Consider the following 26897-nt stretch of genomic DNA (forward strand, 5'->3'; position numbering starts at 1 on the left):
ATACTTCTAGCTGATTTGCTCCTCAGGAATAAAAACAAAAGTGATAGCTCTATTTCACACACGATAGGCATTTCATTACGAAGAATTTGGCATCAACATTGAAGCAAATACCAGTTTAGTCATTGCCGTTGGACATGGAAATACTCGCGTGTGTAGCAAAACAAAGAAGAAACGAAAGGTCAGCTGGGTTTTGAGCTCATTTTAGACATTTGTTTGTTTGAATATATGTTGCACTTTCCTAAATGCTAACAAATGCTTTTGAAGTTCTGCACTGGAGTGCAATTTTATGATAATTCTAAAATTGGTACTGGAAGTTGAATGGTGAAAGCACAAACGAAGTGACAGACGGTTAACTGGCGAAGAAATCCATTAAAATAATGTGGTTCACTGTAATAGATTTTTCTTGGAAGCTTGTGCCATCATCCACCAGATGGGTTAGTTTTTTTGTTTTGATTTGAACAAAGTTGATTTTGTGTACAATGATTCTTTGATAGTGCGTAAAGCACAAACGAAGTGACAGACGGAGCGGCTCGAAAACTTTGGTGACTAACCTGTTATTTCAATTTTTCAGTGTACCACACGGCAACACCACTACTACTACATTGTACCACATGGCAACACTACTACTGGATTGTACTAGCATTTTCACCAAATGTATTAGAAAGTTTTGGTTCTATCTCTTTCACTCTACTCAAAACTGAAATGCATAAAAAAATGACAAAATGATACACTCTTTACACACTGTCAAAGAATCATTGTACACAAAATCAACTTTGTTCAAATCAAAACAAAAAAAAAACTAACCCATCTGGTGGATGATGGTACAAGCTTCCAAGGAAATTCTTTTACAGTGAACCACATTATTTTAATGGATTTCTTCGCCAGTTAGTCGTCTGTCACTTCGTTTGTGGTGTAAAGAGTGTATCATTTTGCCATTTTTTTATGCATTTCAGTTTTGAGTAGAGTGAAAGAGATAGAACCAAAACTTTCTAATACATTTGGTGAAAATGCTAGTACAATCCAGTAGTAGTGTTGCCATGTGGTACAATCTAGTAGTAGTGGTGTTTCCGTGTGGTACACTGAAAAATTGAAATAGCAGGTTAGTCACCAAAGTTTTCGAGCCGCTCCGTCTGTCACTTCGTTTGAGGTGAAAGTGCCGTGAAGTTTCAGCTATAACAAAGGAATGTGACAAGCATTAGATTTTAAAAGCGCGTTAAGCGCGCCCTCACATCGCCCTCAACATTGTAAAAACTACGGATACTCAGTGAGTGAGTAAAATTATTCTTACTTTTCCTAGAAAAACTGCTTGAATGTGGGAAAATTGCCCACCATTTTTCTCAGTCTATGAGTATATTATGTTAAATATCTCTCGATTGTTTTCATATTCAAGAAGTTTTTCCTGGAAAATCTAGGAAAATTTTACTTATTCATTGACTAATCCCACTTTTTGTAATTTTGAGTCTAATTCAACTCAATCTTGTGTTATTCTCATTCACGACCGATGAAACTCACTCCACTCAAATTAGAGTTTCGTTCAATCAAATTAGCAAAAACGTTAGTTTCTCATAAACTAAGTAGAATTATCCTCGATTTTCCGGGAAAAACTTGTCGTATATGAGGAAATTCGAGAGAGGTTTCAATCAGTCCATAGTATACACTGTAAACGAAATAAAATCATAGACTGAGCCTTTTTTACTCAGTTGTGAGTCACTTTTACTTATTCGTGTGGAGAAATTTCTGTACTGTGTGCCCTTATACCAACCGGTGGAAACTAACGATTTTAAATGGATCACATCATTCGAGCAGTTTAAAATGACGTTTCCTACCACTCGAACTTTAACGTGGAACAATATTTTAATATTTTTTCTTCTACAACCTCGAGAAAATAGGGTCTTATTTGTAAAATGCTTGAAAAATCTGAAATTGATTGTTTCATTTCCGTAAACGCGCTGGTAGAAAGTCGTCCCAAAACTGCTCGACAATATGATTAATTGGCTCACTACTTGACTAGTCTATTGGTCCCAAGCACGGGGGCAACAATCACGAATTTCGGCGGAGCTCACATCAATGTGATAAATATAGTGGGTAAGGAGGATGACTGCAACAGACTACTCTTTCTAGCATTCAGCACTGCAATGCAAGTGTGAAAAAGTAAGCTGTCTTGTTCTGTCGTGCCTCCGTCAGTTTTACCGCTGTCAGTATGTCCAAAAGTGTCAGATTTTCCAAAAATGTCAAGATCATGTGAGCTATGGTGCATATATATGTGGTTGACAGGGATAGGGTCCCCCTGGTCCCAAGCAAATCGATTAACGTACCCCATTCTAGTCGAAATTCTAGTACTACACTATATTTGTTTTGATTCGCTATGAAAGTTTGACTGATAAAATGAGGGGTTCGTGGATTTTCCTATGCTTCGAGGGGTGCATCGATTAGCTTGGGACCAAAGATAGTACCAGAGCTGAGCCAAAAAGTTGAGCACTTTTTTTCGAGACCTTCTGGTCTAAGAGTTCCCTCTATGCTTATACTGAGTGAAGTTTTCGTCTATTCGAGCAGGTTGAGGGAAAAGTGAGGAACATTCTATTCAGTTTATGAGTAACCGAAATTTTTGTGATTTTGAGTGAAAAGCCACTCAGTTTTTTGCTGATATCATTGGACGTGTTGGACGTGGATTACTACACGTTAGTTCACATGGACTCAAAATCGAGTTTAACCGACTTAATTCCCGCAAAATGGATTTACTCAAAAGTGAGTTGAATTTTCCGGGCATAAGTCGTGGAAACCAGGAAAAACTATTCAAATATGAGGCAAATCCATGCAAATATTACTCAGTCTAGGAGCATACTAATAAACTGAGTAAAAACTCCATCGATTTTCCTCGTTTTTGAGAATATTTTTCCTGGAAAATCCGGGAAAAATAAACTAACTTTTGAATAAATCCACGAAATTGAGTCAAATCGACTCAATTTAGAGTTTTTCTGAACGACCGTATAATGTTGCATGACATATCGTGTGCAAGAAAATACTCAGCGCTACCTGGTGGCGAGTAGTCTTATTTGGGAACGTATTGAATCAGTAGATGAAGAACAATTTTGATAATATTTTTCACCCTTTCATAATGCTCCGAATACCGGACGGTCGATTAATCCAGACATTTCATGTTGAACTAATTCTTACGTTTAAGTTGTCTAATCATTACATACATTGCGCAATAGATGACCAAAAATTAAATTTATCCTTTAATTTTAACGGTGCTATCTAAAGTTTACTGGAGCTACCCCAAACAATTAATGTAATGCTGCAAATATCTTGTTTCTCGAATAAATTAATGAATACTTATTAGCAGTACCTATATATTACTGAAAAAAAAATAATGGGATATTGATTTAATAGCTGAAGCGATCTCATTTCCGTCATATTATCGCATCCACTTTTTTTTTGCGTTCATTTGAGTGATGAGTATTGGCGAACCGAAGTTAGCCCCCGTGGAGAATAGAAGAACTGAGAGTGATAATTTCAAACATTTTCATGGGGAGGTATACAAGTGCAATTTTAAAATGCTTTTGTTTTGCAAATGAAGTATTTTTTAAAAATCTTATTACTTTTATGACGCTACAAAGTTGCAAAGCAATAACTTAATTTTATTAAAATAATTTATTCGAAAAATAATGCATTTTAAAATTGCTCTCGTGCAACCTCACCGTGCAAAATGTTAAAATCGTCATAACTCTCATATGTAGATCTTCTATTCTCCACGGGGACTAACGTTGATTTGCCAATTTCATTCTTCTTTTCAGCTTGCCTACCACTTTCGCTTTTTTTACTTTATTTTACTTATTCTCAGCAAAACGGAAGTTTAGAATTTGGCCGTCTTCGTTTTGACAGATATTTTAAGTATTTTGCTGGTTTTGACAGTTTGAGATTTTTCCAATTAGTGATTAATATTGACGAAGCTTGGAAAATGATTGTTTTATGCGAAATTGTGCTAGAACCAGATACGAATATAAATTATTACTAAGAACCAGATCCGAATATAAACTATTATTTGTTCAACGGAACTTCGGAAAATTATCAGTTTACTGAACTGTTACGGCAATATATGTCACCGAGGACAGATTCTGATTTTAAGCGTGTAATCAGTGAAGGCACGGTATTACGAAGTAGGAGTGGCGGTTTCAATTCCCGGTCTAGTCAAGGAAATCTTTACGGTTTGAAATTTTCTCGACTACCCTGTGCATAGATTAAGGTACACCGGGGCAAGTTGAAACGCGCGGGAAAGTTTAAGCGGTATGCGTATCTCTTAGCGGAAGTGAATATTCACTGTAATTATTTTTGGGAGGCATTGTATAGAAACACAAGCTACAAGATTAGAAATAATTTCAGTGATTATAACCTTCCGGTAATAGATACACCTACCGTTTCAACTTCCCCCCGGTGTACCATATCATTGTGATTGCCGCATAATATTCAAATTCATGCATTTGTTCGCATTAAAAAAAACTCTCAATTTATAATTGTAGAAGTGCTTTTTAGTGCTTATGAGAAAAGAGGAATTTTGCCCCAATAAAATATGATCATAAACGATGATACTCGTATTATGTGTGGACTGGCCAAGATGTTCAGACAAGTGATCAACTCCCAGTAGAGCTTCATGGAACTTCGAGCTTTATTACGGGTGTCACAGTGATACTCAGAATAAGTGCCGTGATTACCGTACAAATCAAATGGGAATCACTTCACCTTGACGACAAGTGACAAGTTTTCACCATGAAGTGACATCCATAATAAGCCTCTTCATAATATCATATACAGTTATGATAACAAATTACCTTTGATACTTAAAATCAGCCAAATAAGCCAAATAAGAGAAACTTTCTGCCTTATACGGGCCTCATCAGAACTTGCAAACACTGTTATAGCCGTTGTTCTCAGTTGTACATAGTCAAAAAGGCAACATGCGACTATACAAGCAACCATTTTGCTGATGTTGGACTTGACGAATGATCTGCAATTTTTCCAGCAAAATAATGTTGCTGAAACTTCCAGCAATTCGATCTTCTGTCAAAATATTTTACTTAATCTCAGTATTTTTTTTTGCTGAAGCTGTAGCATACGAACAAGTTACAGCGAAATCTTACTGAAACACCAGTAAATTTATTTTATTGCGTTTTTACTGATATTTTAGTTGTATATTGCTGAGCCAGTAGCAAAACTATTTAATTTCCTTTTACTTTTAATGTTATTATTAAAACAAATTTAGAAGTACAATAAAGCATTTAATTATTTTATTAATACGTTATGCAGGAATGGTGATTGCTGTTCAAAAAATGAATTCGACATCGAACTTGAAACGATAAACGGTAAATGTTCCATCTCTATTTATAGTATAATAAATTTTATACATTTGTTCCTGTTGTTATGCATTTTTTTCTGAACGAAATCATTCCGGAAGCATATAAAGGCCACATTATGGAAATCTAAACGACTGTTTGTATACAAGCGTTCAAAAAACGCTTTGTTTCGACTTCCCTAAGGAAGCCCCTGAATGGCGTTTTCGGCCTCAGTACACTTGTTCTAAAATTCTATTCCATCGATGAATTGAAAACAACTTGTAAATGCTAAAAATAATAACATGGTTCAAGAGACGAACCAGCTAAAGGCTGAAAGTCTCTATAATAAAGCAAATAAATAAATAAATGAAAAATAATACGGTTCACGTTACCGTAGAACCCCGTTAGTTTGAATAGCAATAGCATCGCAGGACACTGGTGCAAACTCCAAGGCAGCGAATGCCTCAGCGGTTGAATCTACTTCTTCAAAAGCGGCACAGTGTCTCTTATCGCAGGTTATTCTGGCTACAGCTGTCGTTGCGATCGAGGACGATCAAGGTTCTCGCTATCTAGCACGTGCACTGTTGGACTCAGGGTCCGAGTGTAACTTCATCTCTGAAAATCTGTGCCAGTTGATGAATGTCTCCAGGCAGAAGGCCAACATATCGATTCTTGGTATCGGACAGTCGAGCACAAAGGCAACTCGAAAAATCAAGGCTGTCGTCAGATCTCGGATTTCATCGTACTCTCGATCGATGGAATTTGTCGTCCTACCGAAGGTTACAGCTTGTCTGCCAACTTCTACAGTTCAGGCAAATGGATGGAACATACCGGTAGAGATCGAACAGGCGGATCCGGAGTTCTTCCGGTCAAGAAAGATTGACTTGGTTCTGGGCATCCAAGGTTTCTTCAACTACTTCCCGTCTGGAAGGGAGATACAGCTGGGCAAGGACCTACCAGTACTAACGGAATCGGTTTTTGGGTGGATAGTGTCAGGCGAAGTCACTTCATCCAGCCAAGGTACTAAGTACGTCTGTAACATGGCGGTATCGGATAATCTCGAAGAGATAATGGCACGGTCCTGCGAAGAAGAAGGAGCCGTCAACAAATACTCTCCAGAAGAAGCGCACTGTGAGGAGCAGTTCCAGCGTACAGTTAGGCGGGAATCCGACGGGCGATACACAGTAGCCCTCCCCAAGAACAACGAAGTTTTGGTGGAACTGGGTGAATCCCGAGACATCGCATTAAGACGGCTGCGAGCTGTGGAGCGAAGATTGGCAAGAGAGTCTACAGAAGCAGTATTGTGATTTCATGACCGAATACCTCGAGCTCGGTCACATGCGAAGATTGGACGACAGCGAAGAGCATGCAGTTAAACGGTGTTTTCTGCTACATCACCCCGTTATCAAAAAGTCTAGTACCACGACCAAGGTGAGGGGGTATTCAACGCATCCTGCAAAACATCTTCAGGAATATCCCTAAACGATGCGCTATATGCTGGACCATTAGTTCAACAAGACTTAAGGTTAATCGTTCTGCGTAGTCGAGTTCGTCAGGTGATGGTCGTAGCAGACGTCGAAAAGATGTATCGACAGTTCTGGACGAGTCCAGATGTTGTACAGAACCTAATGACTGGAGTTAAGCGTAAGGTGCGAGCGTACGACTATGGTATTGAAGTTGAATGGAAGTTTGAAAAGGATCGGTCAACTAGGCAATTTTCTAGAGCGTTTTTTTCCGTGATTCAATTTGATGTGGGCCACCCTTTATAATGTGGAAGAATGTGCACCGGCGTAAGTTGAAACCACAGGACAACTCAAGTGAATTCAAGTTTTGCTGGTGCTCTTTTGCTGGTGCTCTTTTGCTGGTGCTCTTTGCTGATTTGACAGCCCCTCTTCGATTAAGCTTGGAACACGTCACGTCACGTTGAGGTAAATAGAAATAGTTTTCTACATAACGCTAATTTAAAGCGTGATTAACGCAAAATGTGTTCGTCAAATCGTAAACAACTGAATGACTTTTTAATTGGTGACTGTGGAAAAATAAGAATGGTTTCAAGGAATCTTAATTTCTAGCCACTTTGAAACTTTTTATGTTACATGATTTATACTCTATGGTACAGTAGCCCTGCGGCAGTAGAGTAGAGTGGGAAGAGGGAGAGAGGGAAAAAATAGCATAGGGTATACGTCCCTAACCTCGGTCTAATATGCAGCCATAGATTACGTTTTTAATCATAACTCATCAATTAATTTACCTGCAAACGATATTCTACTGCTAAATGGTATGCTTAGATATGCTTATCATGTCGTTTGCTATCAGGAACCGCAAAAAATTGAAAAACTTACTTTTTTTAAGACAAAAACTCACCAGGGAAATGTATGTAATATCGGTCTATTGTCCCCAAATTGGGTCTATTTATGGATGCAACTTCGTCCTATCCTGTTTGATTCTCAAAAAAAACGCTCTTGGTAACGTTTTCTTATGTATTTTTTTTTATCACTATCACTGTTAACTTAATACTCTTCATTCCTCAAAACATTTCTTAGAGAAAATTTTACAAAAACTACATTAAATCACTCAAGTTAAAAATTAAAAATTAAAAATTTCGCTTATCGTCTTTCGACCGCAGAATATCTAAATCAAAACATTGTGATGTTCATTATACAGATTTGGCAGAAAAAATCTCCCTTCCTGTTCGTTCCTTATCATCCAAATGCAAACCACATTGTTGACGTTACTCTTATTGCTATATGCTGTCAAATGAATTTCATGGGCCAAAGTTAGGAACATAGAAAAGAAATGTGTCCTTAAAGTTGGGTCCATGATTTACTTGTGAAAACGTTGTTAAACAATTAAAATAAACATAAAATATTCAAACAGTAACTGTGAGTTTTACGTCTAGTGTGTATTATCAGGTAATTCCATTCAATAAATGCCATAATCAGGCCATTTGATGATCGTCAGTGCAACCTTCCCATCTTAACCTTAGAAGTCATGGCGGCTAAAAACTCCGAACAGAGTGATATTCTCAACCAGTTTTATTACTTACGAGAGCTGAAAATGTATTGAAATGTTGTGATATAAATTGATTTGTGTGTGGTACACATTTATCAATCATCAGTGATCAATATTTTCCTTATTTTTTGTGTAATATTCCTTAATTAATTATTTATTTGCGTGATAGGCCGAATGAAAGGACTAGACCCACATTACATACCGTAACCCTACCTTATTACAATAAACTCTTTATACATAGATATTTGCGATTCAAGATTTAGGAAATAATTTCGAAATGAGTCTTGACTGTATTTGAAGTGTGATATGAATTCAAACGTAAAGCATTTATTGATTCATAGAATTCCAGAGTGATTTGAGATTTGGGCGTAATTGCTTTTGTAAACAAACGCGTCAATTAATGATTTCTCTTGAATAAAAGCTCAATCTCTCAAACAAACCATACCAAATGATAGAGGAATCATTCCTCTACCTCATAGTGTTATTACTTTTCGAGGTTGAGCTTATATTCGCGAGAAATCGGCGATTGACGTGTTTGTTTACAAATGCTATTACGCCCAAATCTCAAATCACTACGGAATTAACTGCTCATGAACAGGGTTGTCAATCGACAATCGTCGAATTTGCATTTCAGACGTTAATGCAGATGTTATCGACGGTTATTGATTATCAACTCTGCCCATTACTACTTTTCAACAATTGTTCTTTTCATCAATTTATTAAAGTTTTGTTTATCACACACAGCGGCGCCGGTGGTGTAGTGGTAAGCGTGATTACCTCTCACCCCAGCAGGCCTGGGTTCAATCCCAGTCGGCGCCGCCGGGATGTTCTGAGGCATATTTAACATCTCTGATCACGCCTTCCTTCGGAAGGGAAGTAAAGCCGTTGGTCCCCGGCTCATGAGTTGATGGGTCGATAGGTAGGGTCCAGGTTTGGGAGCTACCTCCCTGGCGTCGGTAGCATTGGTGCTCAGCACGGAAAACAAGATCGACGGAAAACAAACCAAGGAAAAAAAATCAATATATACATCTACCACACTGTATTGTTAATTATGCTTGTTTTGACTGTTGTTACCATTGTAATCATTGAGTATTGGAGATCTCCCGATTTTGTTTCCTGTGTCATGAACCCTATATTAATGGAAGTAAATAATTAATATGGAGGTCGTAAACAATCACACCGAAAAAGATTGATGATAGAAAATGGCAATGTAAACATAAATCGAAACAAAAATAAGTTCTAAACCCTAGTTGTAAATGTAAATCTTCATGAAAAAAACCTTCCTAACATGAGGAAAACAACAATTGTTGCTAAGTATTTCTAATACTTATAATTGAAATCACATTTCAAATACAGTTAACTCTCCTTCTTCTCCCGAGGGTATCTCCTTCGACCACATTTCCCATGCACGTTTAAGTACTTACCATAACTCGAAATCGTGTTCTAGCTCGTTGTTCGCTTGAATTTTTATTTAGATAGAGTATACCTTTTCTCCTCATTTTTCTTGTTTTCTACTTCTGTTCCTCTTCCATCCTCTCTTATTCTCTCCCATTTTCATATTTGCGATTGCGGTAGATCAGCATAACCACAATGTAAACGTTTTACTTATTTCATTTATACAGCCTCAAGCTGTATTCAAACGTTATACGATTTGAAGAAACCTTTATTCAACCTCTATACAAGTAAATCTGGTGAACTTAGTCAGCTACTTATGGCTGTTGGGACGCTTGGGGCAAGCTCTTATTGCAATTCCAACCTTTTCCCGGTTATCCAATAATCACTACGCAGCTTTTTTGTTTACGCTTTTTTCTGTTGGAGGAATTTATTGAGTTTATTTTGCTGCAAATCAAATTCATCAAAATTAGTTATAAGCACACACCTAATTATTCACACCGCACTGGAACCTGGAATCGAACTCGAGACGACCGCATTGGAAAACACTTTGAACTTATGTAAAACAATTTAGATGCCTTTTTACAACAAGATTGCTGAGTAGAGGCTTTATAATAGTGCACATGAATCACTTTTCTCGACTATTTAATTCAGCTTTGTAAAGGAGCAGAGTAAAAGCTGTAAAACAGCTCACGTCAAAAAATATACCAAGGTCATTGTTAAAATGCTTTCAAAGTATCGCTAACACAGTTTATTAGCTGAGTACAGATTATTTAGTTGTGGGAAAAGCACTTTTGATGTTTATGTTATTCAGCAAGAATGGTTGGTTGTGAATAAGCCATCAAATGAGTAATATATTCACTTTGTTAGCATTGTTTTGCAGCTTCAAGTTGAAAGTTGACTAATATTTGCATAGAAGTGCCATTATCGTTAAGTAAACACTCTTCAAAACTATTTTGCTGGCTTCTGCTTGTATCTGTATCTGCAACTTAACAGCACAACGCTGGAAAAGTTGGCTCTTAAAGCTGAAAATGTTAGTTGGGAAGTCCATATGCAGATATATCTCAAGATCGAGGAAAGATTGCAAAATTTATCTCCTAAATAAAGTAAAACAAAAATCCAAAATGTTCAAAATTTTCGCTATTCAGGGTCACAAAATCATGTGTTTACTTATATAAGCATATGTTTTATTTGAAAAAAGCTCATCGTTTGACATTTTGAACTTAGAACTCTTGCGGCACCTCTAAATGTCAACGAAAAAAGTCAAATTTTGTATATGTTACTTTTATCAGTCCCAATGATTTTCCACAGGGGAAAACATGTCCCGAGCGATTTTGAAAAATAAGCTCCACCCTATTCTTACAGCTTATACAGACAAATATTGCCTTACTCAGTTATAAACAGTCATATTCAGCTTTAAGGTGATACTCTAAGGAAACCTTAGCGTGAAACTTCAAAAGCACAAATGTCAGCTTCCGCAAAACATGCAATAACGTAATTGCTACTCTCTGTTTGTTGTAACGCTGCAACTAAGGAGTAGTAATTTCATATTTGTACGCTTTGTGGAAGTTGACATTTGTGTTCTTGAAGTTTCACGCTAAGGCTTCCTTGGAGTATCACCTAGCATAATTATTTGTTGAATTAGTTTGTTCGTTAAAAAAATATTGAGTTTCCATTGTTGAGATCAGGGTACCTTCCATTCATTTTGGCTTAAAAATGTTTTATGAACATATGGAATAATAAGATACTATAATGATATTTTGTATGTGGTAACTAGAAAAAAAATGTAAAGATTCAGTTTGACACAAAACCTGCAGATTTAGCTTTGACAGAGTCACAATGTGATAAATGACAAAATCGCTTATTGCGACTCTCATGTGGCAAAATTGGCAGGTATTATGTGTCAAACACAAACTTCACATTATTATGTGCTTACACAAACAAAATATTACAATAATATCTTATTATTCCATAATTTCATAAAACATTGTTTTGCCAACATGAAAGGAAGGCCTCTGGTTGAGATAACCAATAGAACTGAGTTTTGCATTAAGAATATGACGTTCACCATTTCATCCTGCCCCTCTGTACTGTTTTCGATTTACCCCAATGAGGCGTCAAATGTGGAGCAAGTAGAAATGCTTTAAATGTTTTGGAAAAATTCATTTGCGACCGGCATTGTTCTATAAGATTACTCCAACTAGCCACCATATGATTCCGGAGGGAACAAAACTGGATAAAACATAGATTTTTTGTCAGATAGATGGGCTGCGAATAAAGCGCTTGGATGTCAAATAATTGTTCAAATTTAAATTGAATATTCAAGTAAAAGATCATCGATGACGTAGGGAAAGTCTTAATTTTATTGCTGGTACCTAATACCAAATGCACTAATGATAATTATTTTTTTTTTGAAAATTACACCTTATTCCGTTCAGTTACCACTGGCTCCTGTTCAACAGTTAAGAGATCTTTTCCTTTGGTTTCTGGTATTGTGAATATAATTACAAATATACTAGCTAAGCAAATCGAGGAATGAAACCACATCGTACCGTACAGGTGGATTCGGTCGATCATGATTGGAAATAGCTGAAACCAGTTGATTGAGATGAAACGAATTAATTAAAATTTAAATGATTATCTACCTTGAGAACGACGAATGCGCTAGAAGAAATCATCAATATGCTGATTGTACTGCCAACGTTTCTGATCTGGTGATGAGGGATAGCATTGGTGGTTAAAAGTTCAATTGGATTGCGAATTAGTTTGCGTATACTTTTTGTGGCAGCACCTTTGCTAAAATCACGAACGGTAGTGGTAGAATTCCAAACGATGAGAAAAGAATGGTAAACGATAAGCTTAGAATTGGGATGGAGCCAAGGTGGCTTAAATCATGTCCGCTGTGTTGCAGAAATGAGAACAGTCCCATGGCGAATAAGCCAACCGTGGTCCCTGCAGTGGAAATCAGCAGCAGCATTTTTCGACCTAAATTATCAACTAAAGCAAAGGACACAATCGTTCCGAGCAACTGAATTAGGGCCACTATGATTGAGGACACATTCGGGGATAGATCAGAACCGGATTCCTTGAAAACGTTGGCCGAATACGTGATAATAGCCAATGCCCCGCAGAATTGGTTCAGCACCATCAGAAAGATTCCGATTCCCAGTCCATTTCGGGCTTGCTTTGTACCTGTTGAGAAACACAGATAAATCAAAAAAAGATGGATTCCCACACCATAAATAAAATGTGTTCTAACAGATATCTTTCCACGTAAGCCTGTGTTGGTCGGTTGATGCTCTTTCGTTTTGCACCACTTTTTTCAGCTGCTCAAATTCTTTCGTAAAGTCAGTAGTCTTCTGAAAGTGTCCCCTAATTCCCCGATAGAACATCAAGGATCGTTCGGCGTTTTCGTTTCGATTCTGTTTCAGCAAACAGTAGGGCGTTTCCGGTAGGAAACAGGTACAGACGATAAAAAGTCCCGGACCCGCAAGCATCACGACCGGCACGGTGAAGAACGACAGAAAGTGTCCCAGCACAAATCCCAACAGAATTCCGATGTTGAGTGAAATGACCAGAATCGAGCCCAACATCCCACGTAGTTTGCAGTGAGCAATGTCTGCGATGTAGAGAGGGATGGCACGGAAAATTCCGCCTCCACCGCTGCCGGCTAGTATCCGACCGAGGTAGATGAAGTAAACGTTCTGTCCGAACAGAATGCATAGCCAGAAAGCCTGTGGATGGAAAGAGTTTAGCAGGAGTTAGTTTTTTCCGAATGAAAACATTTCTCAGAGGACAAGAACGATGAGAATTAAAAACACTGCTTTCATCAACAATCCAAAAGGGCGGATCAACTATTTGTATGCAATGGCTTAAAACGCAATTTTCTCAAAAAATACCCACGCAAACCAACATTGCCATTCGATAAAGGAAGTTTGCTCAGTCAGATACCGGTGCTTGATTGCGTGAATGTGTTCGATTCTCGAGAAATCCGCGTTTAATGCCATTGTTTACAAATGGTTGATCCACCTTTCTCAACTGTTGAAGTAGTATTCATTTTCTTTTTGTTGAGTTGCCCAGAGAGATTTAATTTTACTAGGTGGGGTAAAATTAAAATTATCAGGTTCCCCTTTTAGCTCGATACACTTTTTCCAGCGATTTTCCAACTTCATGATCCCGTCCGAAAAGTTATTTTCCGGAAGGGCTACAAAATACTCCTCCGCAGCGTAGATGATTTCCTCACGTGAGCTGATTTTTTTTATTGATGAGCCATCTTTTGAGGTATGGGAAGAGATAATAGTCTGAGGGAGCCAAATCGGGCGAATACGGAGGATGCGGAGGCAATTGGAGCCGTAAGTCATTGATTTTAGCCGTCGTTGCGATGCTCTTGTGCACCGGACATTGTCTTGCAAAAACAAAATATTTTTTCGCTTGATGGCCGTTTTGCACCGATTTCGGCTTTCAATCGCTCCAATAATGCACCATGTAGTACCATGTAATACTCGCTGTTGATGGTTTTTCCTTTTTCGAGTTAGTCCACGTAGAGTATGCTATGAAAATCCCAGAAAACCGACGCCATAACCTTTCCGACCCATCGAGCCTCCCTCGGCCGCTTCGGAGCACTCGTGTCGGCTTCAGTCCATTGCCGGACACTCATTCTGTTCTCTGGGGTGTAATAGTGGGTCCAGGTTTTATCAAAAGTTACCAATCGACGCCAAAAGTCCGCCCGATTCCGCATCAGTAAGTCTAAACACTCTTTCAAAGTGCTCTCGCGTTCGTGTTTTTGGTCAGGAGTGAGCTTGTGTGGCACCCAGCGGCAGGATAACTTTTTTGATATCCAGAATCTCGCCCAAAATATGGCGTGTGCGCTCAATACAATCTTTGCGGCATCTGCTAGCGCGCGCACCTTCACTTTCCGGTCAGCCAACACATTTTCATGTATTTTTTGACATTGTCCAGTTTTAAGAGCGCATCTTCATGCTGAATGAAACCAAAAATTAATCACATACACAAACACACACACACACACACACACACACACACACACACACACACACACACACACACACACACACACACACACACACACACACACACACACACACACACACACATCTAGGGAGAAATATTGTTGTAATGAAAATTCTGATCCACAATGTACATAATCAGTATGCTGTTGGTGCAATCCTCCGGAAATACATATAATGAATTTAATTTTCAATTGTTTCAATGTTTCTCACCATATTAACATAACAACATGTAATACTTATTACAGCTGTAATGTTTTCCATTAGTATGATTTCAATTGATTTTGCGAAGATTACTTTTTAATTTTGACACATTTTTGAGCTGCAGATTTGTGATATGAATTTGATAATTTTTAGAAGGCGCGTATATTTATTCGAAGTAAAATGTTTCGTTTCACCATAAACTTGAAGCGTTTGTATTCCGATTTTTCAATTCTTTAAAGTCATTAATTTCAATGTTTATTCAAATGACTTTTTCTACGATTATCATCTCAGATTTTTTAGTCCTAAGAAAAACATCATTATTCTATTTCCGCATAACCACACCAAAATATCCAATACATATATATACATATATACATATATATGTATATGGTTAACTAGAATGTCGTTCGAATGTATTCGAAAACACCACTGTACTGTTAGCGATGTCAGCTAAACATTACAGCTGAGTCAGTCAAAACCTGCAAATAAGTTATGTGTCATTAACATATTATCTTCCATGAAACTGATTTGCAACACCTTTTGCAACAAACATAAGTTGCAAAGAGACTCCACTTTCTGCGCTTTTTAAAGTACAATGATGTTTTATATGTGATGCATTGTCCATAATTTAAACCTTTATTTAGTCACACTAAGGTTGTTTTTGTTCGCTGAGAAACAAATGGTGTTGCTTGGGCTGTCAGCAATATACCCAGGTAGCACAATTCTCTCTTAACACAAATATTACATAAACATGAAGTTACAAGCGAATATGAAGTTACATCATAACCTCCTGAGTAACAGGACGCTTTAATGTCACACAATGGTCATTAACTTCATAGTCAGATTGTCACAATGTTGAGATAAAATGCGACTTATCTGGTGTTAATGGTGACACAGTGTAACCTTTTTTTTTGTCGATCTAATGTTATCAATTGGTTGAACTGTAACTAAGTTGCCACACAACAGTGACCGAAAAGTTACGAATGTCTTGACCTGTAAAATTCGTGCGGAAAAGGGGCAGGGACTTCGTCTGTTCTCCAGGAGGAGCGGCTCACAACAGCGTCTGTTCCCCATGTTAGGGGTGGCTGATCTACGTCCGAGTGCCAGTGAAGGACTCTAAGTACAACTGTGCACCCTGGTCCTCTAGAAAGTTAGGGCGTTGGTGTCAGGCCCTGCGAGCCAGCCGTAAAAAAGCATTGCAGCAATCAGCAACAGAGGAATACGAACCTAGACCAACGGCAACGACCCCAGCGACGAAATAGGACTGGCGATTGGAAACTCGGCCCGTGGAACTGTCGATCTCTCAATTTCATCGGGAGCACCCGAATACTCGCCAATCTACTGAAGGACCGTGGATTCGGCATCTTAGCGCTGCAGGAGGTGTGTTGGACAGGATCCATGGTGCGAACGTTTAGAGGTAATCATATCATCTACCAGAGTTGTGGCAACACACGCGAGCTGGGCACAGCTTTCATCGTGATGGGCGAAATGCAGAAGCCCGTGATCGGTTGGTGGCCGATCGACGAAAGAATGTGCAGGTTGAGGATCAAGGGCCGATTTTTCAAATTTAGCTTAATCAACCTGCACAGCCCTCACTCCGGAAGCACTGATGATGACAAGGACGCATTTTACGTGCAGCTCGACCGCGAGTACGATCGCTGCCCAAGTCACGACGTCAAGATCATCATAGGAGACCTAAATGCTCAGGTAGGCCAGGAGGAGGAATTCAGACCGACGATTGGAAAGTTCAGCGCCCACCAGCTGACGAACGGGAACGCCCTACGACTCATTGATTTCGCCGCCTCCAAGAACATGGCCATACGTAGCAGCTTTTTCCAACACAGCCTCCCTTATCGTTACTCCTGGAGATCACCACAGCAGACGGAATCGCAAATCGACCACGTTCTGATTGATGGACGGCACTTCTCTGACCACTACCTGATGATGGTCAAACTGCGCCCAAAACTTTCCGTCATCCGGATGTCGCCTTAGCATACGCGCAGAATCTCGAGGCAGCGTTATCCGAGGAGGGCGAGTTCAACGTGCCCTCTCTAGAGGACTGCTGGAATACAGTTAAAACAGCCATCACCGACGCAGCCGAGAGCACCATCGGGTACGTGGAAAGAAGTCGACAGAATAAATGGTTCGATGAGGAGTGCAGAGCGATTTTGGAGGAGAAGAACGAAGTGCGGGCGGTAATGCTGCAGCATGGAACCCGACAGAACGTGGAACGGTATAAACAGAAGCGGAAACAGCAGAGCGCGTGAAGTGCGAGGAAATGGAACTGCTGTGCCGTTCCCAAGCTCAACGCATCCCGCAACGGCTTCGTGCCGCGAGCCGAAATGTGCAAGGATAAGGACGAGAGCCTCTTGACGGACGGACGTGAGGTGATTGAAAGGTAGAAGCAGCACTTCGATACGCACCTGAATGGCGAGGAGAACGTAGGCACGGGAGACCAGCGCAATGGAGGAAACGACTACGTTAGTGCAGCAGAGGACGGAACTGACCCAACTCCCACGCTGAGGGAAGTTAAGGATGCCATTCAGCAGCTCAAAAACAACAAAGTAGCTGGTAAGGATGGTATTGCAGCCGATCTCATCAAAATGGGCCCAGAAAAGTTGGCCACCTGCCTGCACCGGATGATAGTCAGTATCTGTGAAACAGAGCAGCTACCGGAGGAGTGGAAGGAGGGGCTAACCTGTCCTATTCACAAGAAAGGCGACCATTTGGAATGTGAGAACTTCAGAGCGATCACCATTTTGAATGCCGCCTATAAAGTGCTATCCCAGATCATCTCTTGTCGTCTATCACCTAAAATTACAGAGTTCGTGGGAAGTTATCAAGCCGGCTTCATCGACGGCCGATCGACAACGGACCAGATCTTCACCGTACGGCAAATCCTCCAGAAATGCCGTGAATACCGGGCCCCAACGCATCATTTGTTCATCGACTTTAAGGCGGCATACGACAGTATCGACCGCACAGAGGTATGGAAAATCATGGACGAGAACGGCTTTCCTGGGAAGCTGATCAGACTGATCAAAGCAACGATGGACGGTGTGCAAAACTGCGTAAGGGTTTCGGGTGAACTATCCAGTTCATTCGAATCTCACCGGGGACTGCGACAAGGTGGCTCTCATGCCTACTCTTCAACATCGCTCTAGAAGGTGTGCTTTGCGGACGACATGGACATTATCGCAAGAACATTTGGAACGGTGGCAGAACTATACGGCCGCCTGAAACACGAAGCAGCAAAGGTCTGGTGGTGAGTGCGTCAAAAACAAAGTACATACTAGTAGGCGGAACCGAACATGACAGGATTCGTCTAGGAAGTAATGTCACGATAGACGGAGATACTTTCGAGGTAGTGGAGGAATTAGTATACCTTGGATTGGTGAAATACGAAGGCACATCATCAGTGGAAGTCGTGCCTAATACGGGCTCCAGAAGAAACTACGGTCAAAAAAGGTGTGCAGGAGAACGGTGAGTGGCGGCGAAGAATTAACCACGAGCTCGCTGCACTCAACGGCGAACCCAGCATCCAGAAGGTGGCTAATGCCGGAAGGATGCGGTGGGCAGGGCATGTTGCAAGAATGCCGGACAAAAACCCTGAAAAGTTGGTGTTCGCTACTGATCCGGTTGGCATAAGAAGGCGTGGAGCGCAAAGAGCACGATGGGCGGACCAGGTAGAGCGTGATCTAGCGAGCATTGGACATGACCGAGGATTGAGAGCCGCAGCCGCAAACCGAGTATTGTACTATTCTTGATTATGTCTTATCTTAAATGTGATGTTATACAAATAAATGTATGTATGTATGATTAGTTGTTATAATTTTATCAAGGCCTCAAAAGGTTTATGCCATAAAGATACTCTGCAAAACAATAATCACCGCCGAAATTAAACTAAATTCAATCAACGTTACAAGTAAACTTATTAATGATTGCATGTAATCGAATATTGTTATTTCGTCACTACTGAGTAACTAGTTTTGAAACATTGAATTGGTTATATATAAACTCACATCTTGCGCATTTTTGGTAGCATTACTGTTGCCTTCATTGTTGCTGTAATGATTTTAAGACACAGAATTTGGTAACAAAATAGTGGCAGTAACTTTTATATGACAACAAGTGCTACTTGGGTAGAAATGCCGTAAAACAACCACAAAGCACAAAGTTATGCTGTATTTGCTTTTGTGGTGTAGTTACACTGGTGTAGTAGCACAGACAAACAGACATAACACATATTTTTCATTATAAAACATCATCGCTAAAACAGTACCGCCATCTGTTGAGTATACTGTGATGGGCAGTATGCTCAACAGATGGCGGTAGTGTGTAAATGTCAAACGCAAGGGAACGCGTGCCACAGTTGGCGGTACTGCAATCTAAAAAACATTTAAATTGATCGTTATACGCGTGTTCGATGAACAACTTGCGACAGTTATGTCTGTTTATCTGTGGTAGTAGTGTACTACGCGTATAAACGGAAACGGGATTATAGAGCAGAATTAGTAGAATTTATTATATCCTCATAGTGGAATTTATTAAATACGTATACAGTGATGGACAAAACAATAAGACTGTTGAAACTATTTTAAATTCAAAATTACGTTAAAAAATCATCATAATGAAAGCATTGTTTTCTTAAAATGATAGTTTATTATGTTTAGTGAATAAATCAGACTATCTAAGTTAGTTATTAAAAAACATAGACAAAAAACTCGACGCATACTCGGCGGTAAAAAATTGAGCGACAATAAAATAGGACCGCTCTTTAATCGGCGTGTGCTGGCAGGAAAAGCATACCATGCTTTCTGGATGTTGTCACACAGTTCTTATTTTTTAATTTCACAGGATTCACGGAATTCGTCACGATCTACTATAGGTTTTCGATCGGCGTGAGATCAGGAGACTGTGCCGGCCATTGCATTACATCAACTTTGTGATCTTCAAACCATTTCTTAACACTGCGGGCGGTGTGCTTAGGATCATTATCTTGCATGAATTACCATTTCAATGATATTTGACTTTGCATAAATCAATCTTCTTTTTTATCCAGTAGGATGGTGAAGCCAGCATTTTCCGTCAGATCCAACTAAATTCACTTTACTCTCGTCTGACCACAGGATATTTCGCCATTTCTTTTACCAATCCAAATGTTCTTTCGCAAATTTCTGCCGTGTTTGAAGATGTTTTTGTGTGAGAATTGGCACTTTCTTGGGGCTCCTACCAATGAGTTAATTCTCGTCAAGCCGTCTCGGAATTGTCCTCGTAGTCACGGACAAGCTCCTCTTTTATCTTCGATGCTGATTGGAAGGGATCAATATTTTTGCAAAGTTGCTTGATGTGACTGTCTGCCTTAGCTGTGGTTTTTCAGGGACGTCCAGTTGACACACGTGGTTTCTTGATTCAGAGAGCATTGAAATTTTCTTCGCCTGCTGCATGATCCATATCCGTTGATATTCCGTGCACTGATAGCTATGGCACATCGTTCCAATCAATTTTGTAAACCGACAAAAAAATTCACAATAAAATACCACACAATGTTTAATGTGCTACATATTAATAGAATGTAGTGGCTCAACGATAAGTAACCTACTTCGAAAATACAACGATATTTGTTTTAATAACATGTGAAACATATGAACGGCGAACGTTTTTATGACTTATTTCAGATTTTCAATGTGTGCTGCTCGAATGATTTGTTTTGCCTCTTGCCATGCTAGTACAAGTGCTCGCCACATGGCGTTGCACACGTCTAATTCAAAAGGTAAGCGACGCTTATGTGAAAATTACATTTCATTGTTGTCTTATTGTTTTGTTTGTCACTGCAAATCCATCTTTAATAGTGTGCGCGATTATTAAACCTTTTTCTGTCAGTATTTACCATTTTGTACAAATTTTTAATTTTTTTGTTATGACTCAAATAGGGGGTGGCTGACACGTTAGTTACATCACAGACAAGCAGACATAACACTCACAATCACATTCATCGAAAATAATTTTTTCGTAGGGAATGTGCTTGCATTTGTCAGAGTGGCGCCACTGAAGCATTGAGCAAGCCACCACATTTCGAACCTTTCAGTGATGCCAGTTCTTTTTCACGTCTAGTTAGTAGATGTCAGCTCTTGAAAATGATAAGTGGTCAAGGCATTCCACTGGAGACACATGCCACATCTGACGAATACAGAAAAATACGTTGTACGATGTACACAGAATTCGAGAACAAATCATGTTGATGAATATACTATTCTATCAACTTTTACCAGTTATTGATATTCAATACTTCACCATGAATATCATTGATTGATACATATTGTTTTTTTTTATCTCCTGTGTACACATTCAAGTGATGAGCGGTGGTAGAAAGGGCACTAATAAGTGATGCATTCAGGCTTGGGAATTGTCAACCTCATGACGATAAACTATATAACAACGACAACAACAAAAAGTCAACGCTCATCTGACAAGCACGATGCAACAAAATTCTGCTTGAAAGACTGATCTACTGGGCTGTCTCTCGACGAAACATTTTCTATTCTTGTCTTTCTCTCATTTGGTCACGAAACATCTGTTGCGTGACGTTTTCCAGAATGACTTAGTTGTTTCACGTACGTCGGACGACAAGATTGACGGAAACTGTCGACATGGTTATTGACGAAAAAAGTCTGTCATGTCATTCTTCCATTCTGTCGCGACAAAACTGCCGCTGGTCGTTTTCTAATAAATGGATGTCGCTTTGGATGCGAGACATAACAAGATAGAAATAACTAGAATTGTGTTGTTTTGACGTGATTTCACCTCTGACTCGAAGTAGGTAGCTTGAATCTTGGCGCTAAGCTTCGTGTTTGCAGTGATGGCTATTTTTGGAACCGACAGAACTGAAAGCTGCCGAAAATCGATGTTTGGAATCCAAGATGGCGGCGTCCGGTTTAAAAAAAAAAGGTGGGAAATACTGCCAAATACCCTTCAATATGTATATTTTCGGAATCGGGATGACGTCAAGAGACCGAAAATCGATGTCCAGCGCCATCTGGAAATCAAAGATGGCGGCTGCCGATTTCAGAAAAAGTGGGAAATACTACCAAATACCCTTCAATATGTATATTTTCGGAATCGGGATGACGTCTAGAGACCAAATATCGATATGCAGCGCCATCTTGAAATCCAATATGGCGGCTTCCAATTTCAGAAAAAGTTGGAAATACTGCCAATGAATATGTATATTTTTGGAATCGGGATGACGTCTTGAGACCAAAAATCGATATCCAGCGCCATCTTGAAATCCAAGATGGCGGCTTCCAATTTCAGAAAAAGTGGGAAAAACTGTAAAATACTTTACAATATGGATATTTTCGGCTCAAAGACGACGTGCAGATGCCGAAAATTGGAATGCCGAAATGGCGTCAGCCATCAATTTTCCGTCTATTGAAGGGTATTTGACAGTCGGACATCGATTTTGAGCCTCTACATATCGGACCCATTGAAAATATACCCATGTTGTGGGGGTATTTAACATTACTATCCAGTTTATCTGCAACCAGAAGCTGCCATCTTGGAATTCAATATGACATCGGACAGTAATTGCTAATCCGTAGTTACCACCGCGAATCCCAAAATACCCACATTCATGTGTATTTGACAGTATTTCCAACTTTGCCTGTATCCTGTTGCTGCCATTTTGGATTTCAGGTCACTCGTCTTCTATTTCTAGATGTAATTATCTAGACGTCATTCCTTTTCCAAAAATACTCATATTGTAGGTTATTTGACTTTCTTTATATCTTTTCCTAAATTTCAAAATGGTATCGGACATTGATATTCGGCATCTACATGACATCTCAAAAATCTATATTATTGGGTATTTGACAGTTTTTCTAAAGACAAGAGCCGCCATCTTGCATTAAAAAATGGTGTTGGACATAAATTGTAGTTTTGTTCCGAAAATACCCATGATGTAGGGTATTTGGCAGTTGTTCCGAATCTGAGAGCCACTATCTTGGATTTCAAAAATGGTATTGGACATCGATTTCGGCATCATACACGCGTCCTGTACCGAAAATATCCATATCGTAGAATTTGACAGCTTTTCAGAAAACAACGGCTGCCATCTTGGATTCCAAAATGGCGTCAGACATCATTTAGGGATGTACACGTCGACCCAGTTCCGAAAATATCCATATTAAAGGGTATTTGACAGTTTTTTTTCTGAAGTCACTTGCCACCATCTTGGATTTAAAACTGGCGTCAGACCTCGATTTTCGGGATGTACGCGTAGAACTTGTTCCGAAAAAACCCAAATTTGATAGTTTTTCTGAATCTGAGAGCCGCCATATTGGATTACAAAATAGTGTCGGACATATATTTTCGTCGAACCCGTTCCGTAAATACGCATACATATTGTAGAGTATATGACAGTTTTTTCAGAATCTGAGAACCACCATGTTGGATAAAACAATGGCGTCGGACATCGATTTTCGGTCTCAAGACGTCATCCCGATTCCGGAAATACCCATATTGAAGGGCATTTAGCGGTATTTCCAACTTTTTCTGAAATTGGCAGCCGCCATCTTGGATTTCAACATGGCGCTGGATATCGATTGTTGGTCTCTAGACGTCATCCCGATTCCGAAAATATACATATTGAAGGGTATTTGGCAGTATTTCCTACTTTTTTCTGAAGTCGGAAGTCACCATCTTGGATTTTAAGATGGCGCTGGATATCAATTTTTGGTCTCGAGACGTCATCCCGATTCCAAAAATATACTAATTGTGTATTTGGCAGTATTTACCACTTTTTCTGATATTGGAAGCCGCCATATTGGATTTAAAGATGGCACTGGATATCGATATGTGGTCTCGAGACGTCATCCCGATTCCGAAAATATACATATTCAAGTGTATTTGGCAGTATTTTCCACTTTGTCTGATATTGGAAGCCGCCATCTTGGATTCCAAGATGGCACTGGATATCGATATGTGGTCTCGAGACGTCATCCCGATTCCGAAAATATACATATTTATTGAAGGGTATTTGGCAGTATTTCCTACTTTTTCTGAAATCGGAAGCCGCCATCTTGGATTTGAAGATGGCGCTGGATATCGATTTTCGGTCTCGAGACGTCATCCCGATTCCAAAAATATACATATTGAAGGGTATTTGGCAGTATTTCCCACTTTTTTCTGAAATAGGAAATACCAATATTGAAGGAATTTAACATTATTTCCGGCCTTGTTTTAAATCTAACCTCCGTTTTAGAATGGATGGTTTCTTGTCGTGATCCTCCTTTTTAAACAACCTATATGGACTTTGTCTCAGAGAACAGAATGAGTGACATATGACTAGAATATATAGTCGCGACTGGATGGATTCTTTATTTTGTCGTGGTGATCTTGTCGTGCGACAAGAAATTGTTGTTTGACGAGAATTTTCCAGGATGACCATTTTTTAATGTATCTTGTCGTGCGTCAATGACAAACGCGACAATTCCCATATTTGGATGCATTACCTTGTTTCCAGCAAAAGAAAAAAAAAACACACTAAGCAAACAAAACAAATCCCTAAAAAAAGTCTTAGCTTCTGAGAATTTTTCATACGGATCCGAATTTCTGTAGAATTCAATCAATTATATAGATCTTCGGAAAATTTCATAGAACCGACATCACTGAATTCTAGGTATCTGTTTTGTTTTTCTTCAACACAGCTGACGCGTTGACAGAACGAGGGAAAAGCAACTAGTGAAAAAAATTGCATGCACAAGGGATGCTCCGGTTGCAAAACATTGCTTGGGAATGTGGATGATAGATGGTGCTAGCACAGACAAACAGACGTAACTCTTCATTGTGTATCTTCGTTCATGCATTTAACGGTTGATTTGAATATTATCAGTTCCGCGAACTACTCGCCGCAGCGCTGGCATCGGATCACTTTGACGTTTCTATATATTCTATAGAAATTTTATGCAATATTGTTTACGAGTTAGCGAGCAAGCTTGTTTTCCGCGAGAAGCCAGATAGATGTCGTTACTGAGGTTATATGTTTTGAGATACTATGTTTTCAAGAACAAGTTTTTCAAGGAGTTACGTCTGTTTGTCTGTGGTGCTAGTGCGCATTCAAAATACGCTTGACGATATTTTTTAAAGAATTTTCTTCTAAGAGTTATGTCTGTTTGTCTGTGGTTATAATGTTTTCCAATGCAATGGTGCACCTTTGAGTAGGTTTTCCAGTCAAATTAATGCTTTTATTCCTTTTCGAGGGTTTTTGCGTGAATAACGGTGAAAATCTGCAAGGAATTAGATTCAATTGAAGATTTAGATATTCGAATCTTTTAATTACAATAACAACTAAAACTTTAGGAGCATGCTTCCTATTGGAAGTTAAATTTTCGTAAAAATAGAAGAGTTGAGCCTTGGGTTGACGCGAACAAGTTTCTTATTTATGCTTTGAAAAACAAAACTTGCTTCTTGCTGGTTACTGGTTCACCCACCCTAATGAATATCAAGAAAACTCTATCGCACGTGTTCTCGGAGAAATGACCATGACCTGACCTTCTCTTTCGAAATGCTAATTCTCATCAAAACAATTTCATAACACCATGTCACACAGATTTAAGCAAATCAAAACAAAACTCTACGGATATTTATACTTGCATCGTTACGCATCACAGAGGACGTTCGTGCTACTAACCACATGCGGGAGTACAATCAGCTGCAGACCCACTTTTTTACCAAACCGATCAGCCAGCAGTCCGAACGACGGTGCACCAATTAATCCACCGATGCACAGAAGGGATCCTATCCAGGATGCTTGTTCGATGCTCACCGCACCAGATGTCAGATGTGTTTCGCTAGACTGAAGATAGGGCAAAAACGGTGACACCCATCCGATGGCTGCACCATGGCTGATTGTGATGATATTAACTGCCAACGACAAAACCAGATAGACATTGCAAATGTTACGTTCCATTTCGTAATTAAAGCCACGAAACTGACCGGCAATGGCACCCAAAAACTGATTAAGAACCGATTTGAATGGGAAATTTTCGGCATCCACCGATCGACGTAGCCCCATTTCGTGATATTGCACACTTGCAATGAACGGACACAAAGAACCGCTCAGCGCACATTTCGCGGTGACATTGCAAATGAGATTTGCCAATGGCTTAGAGAGCTTTCCTTCTTCATCATGGCCAGATAACGTTCCTGGTGCACTGTGTCTACTGATGCTTCTGTGAACTATTACGGCGGAGATGGCGATGGTGACGATGATATGCAAACACCGACAACGGCCGGCTGATACGACCTGTCATAGCAGAACAAATCTTATCAGCCGTTTGTCCGTCCGAGTGGTTTCAATGGTGGTATCTGATTTTGTGAAGCTTTAACAGATTAAATGTTCTGCGTTTGATTATAGCTGAGATTTGCTACTATTGATATGAATTACGAGATGCATAATATGCCGATAAATGTGTATGGTTTGGACATGCCTTTATCGGTGTCCATTGAAAAATGGTACAAGTTATATTGTAAATTCGCTTTCGGTTTGGTATGTACACGACTTCTGACGTTTCCAACGTTTCTAACGTATTCCGGGATGTATTTAATTATTTTCATTCAATTCAGGGTCTACGGTTTTTTTTTGCTATGTGTGTGTCTTACAATAAAACCCAAAATAGTTCTAACAACACACCAGTCGCAAGCTTTCAAATTTTTATTGTTACAATTCTAGTGATTTAACTGCTGATTGTCTTTGAGATAAGTTTCTTATTATCGTATTCGATTGCTATAGGATTTTCATACGCCTTTTTATTCCTTTTCCCATTTCAAGCTTACTGCATTCGCATTAGACTGGCCCACAAAAATAAAAGTTCTAATTTTCCACGGGCCAACCTCTATATGTATTTGTGTCTTTAGGTGAGAAAACCATTCTCTG

General features: G+C 39.4%; 1 protein-coding gene across 1 annotated transcript in view; it reads right to left on the reverse strand.

Annotated features, from left to right (window-relative positions):
• Positions 1-26063, reverse strand: part of LOC135706471 (facilitated trehalose transporter Tret1-like) — an 87856-nt gene extending 61793 nt beyond the window's left edge. Inside the window, exons 1-3 of the mRNA XM_065228087.1 lie at positions 25958-26063; positions 25653-25885; positions 12991-13465 (exon numbers count right to left, since the gene is read on the reverse strand). Coding sequence (XP_065084159.1) covers positions 12991-13465; positions 25653-25885; positions 25958-26036 — 787 coding nt within the window. The 5' untranslated portion in view covers positions 26037-26063. The remainder of the gene's footprint in view (positions 1-12990; positions 13466-25652; positions 25886-25957) is intronic.
• Between the last annotated feature and the right edge of the window lie 834 nt (positions 26064-26897).

The sequence above is a fragment of the Ochlerotatus camptorhynchus genome, unplaced genomic scaffold, assembly GCF_037179485.1.
Source record: "Ochlerotatus camptorhynchus isolate MF236.1 unplaced genomic scaffold, CSIRO-AGI_Acam_v1.1 ptg000281l, whole genome shotgun sequence".
NCBI classification, from domain to species: Eukaryota; Metazoa; Arthropoda; class Insecta; order Diptera; family Culicidae; genus Ochlerotatus; species Ochlerotatus camptorhynchus.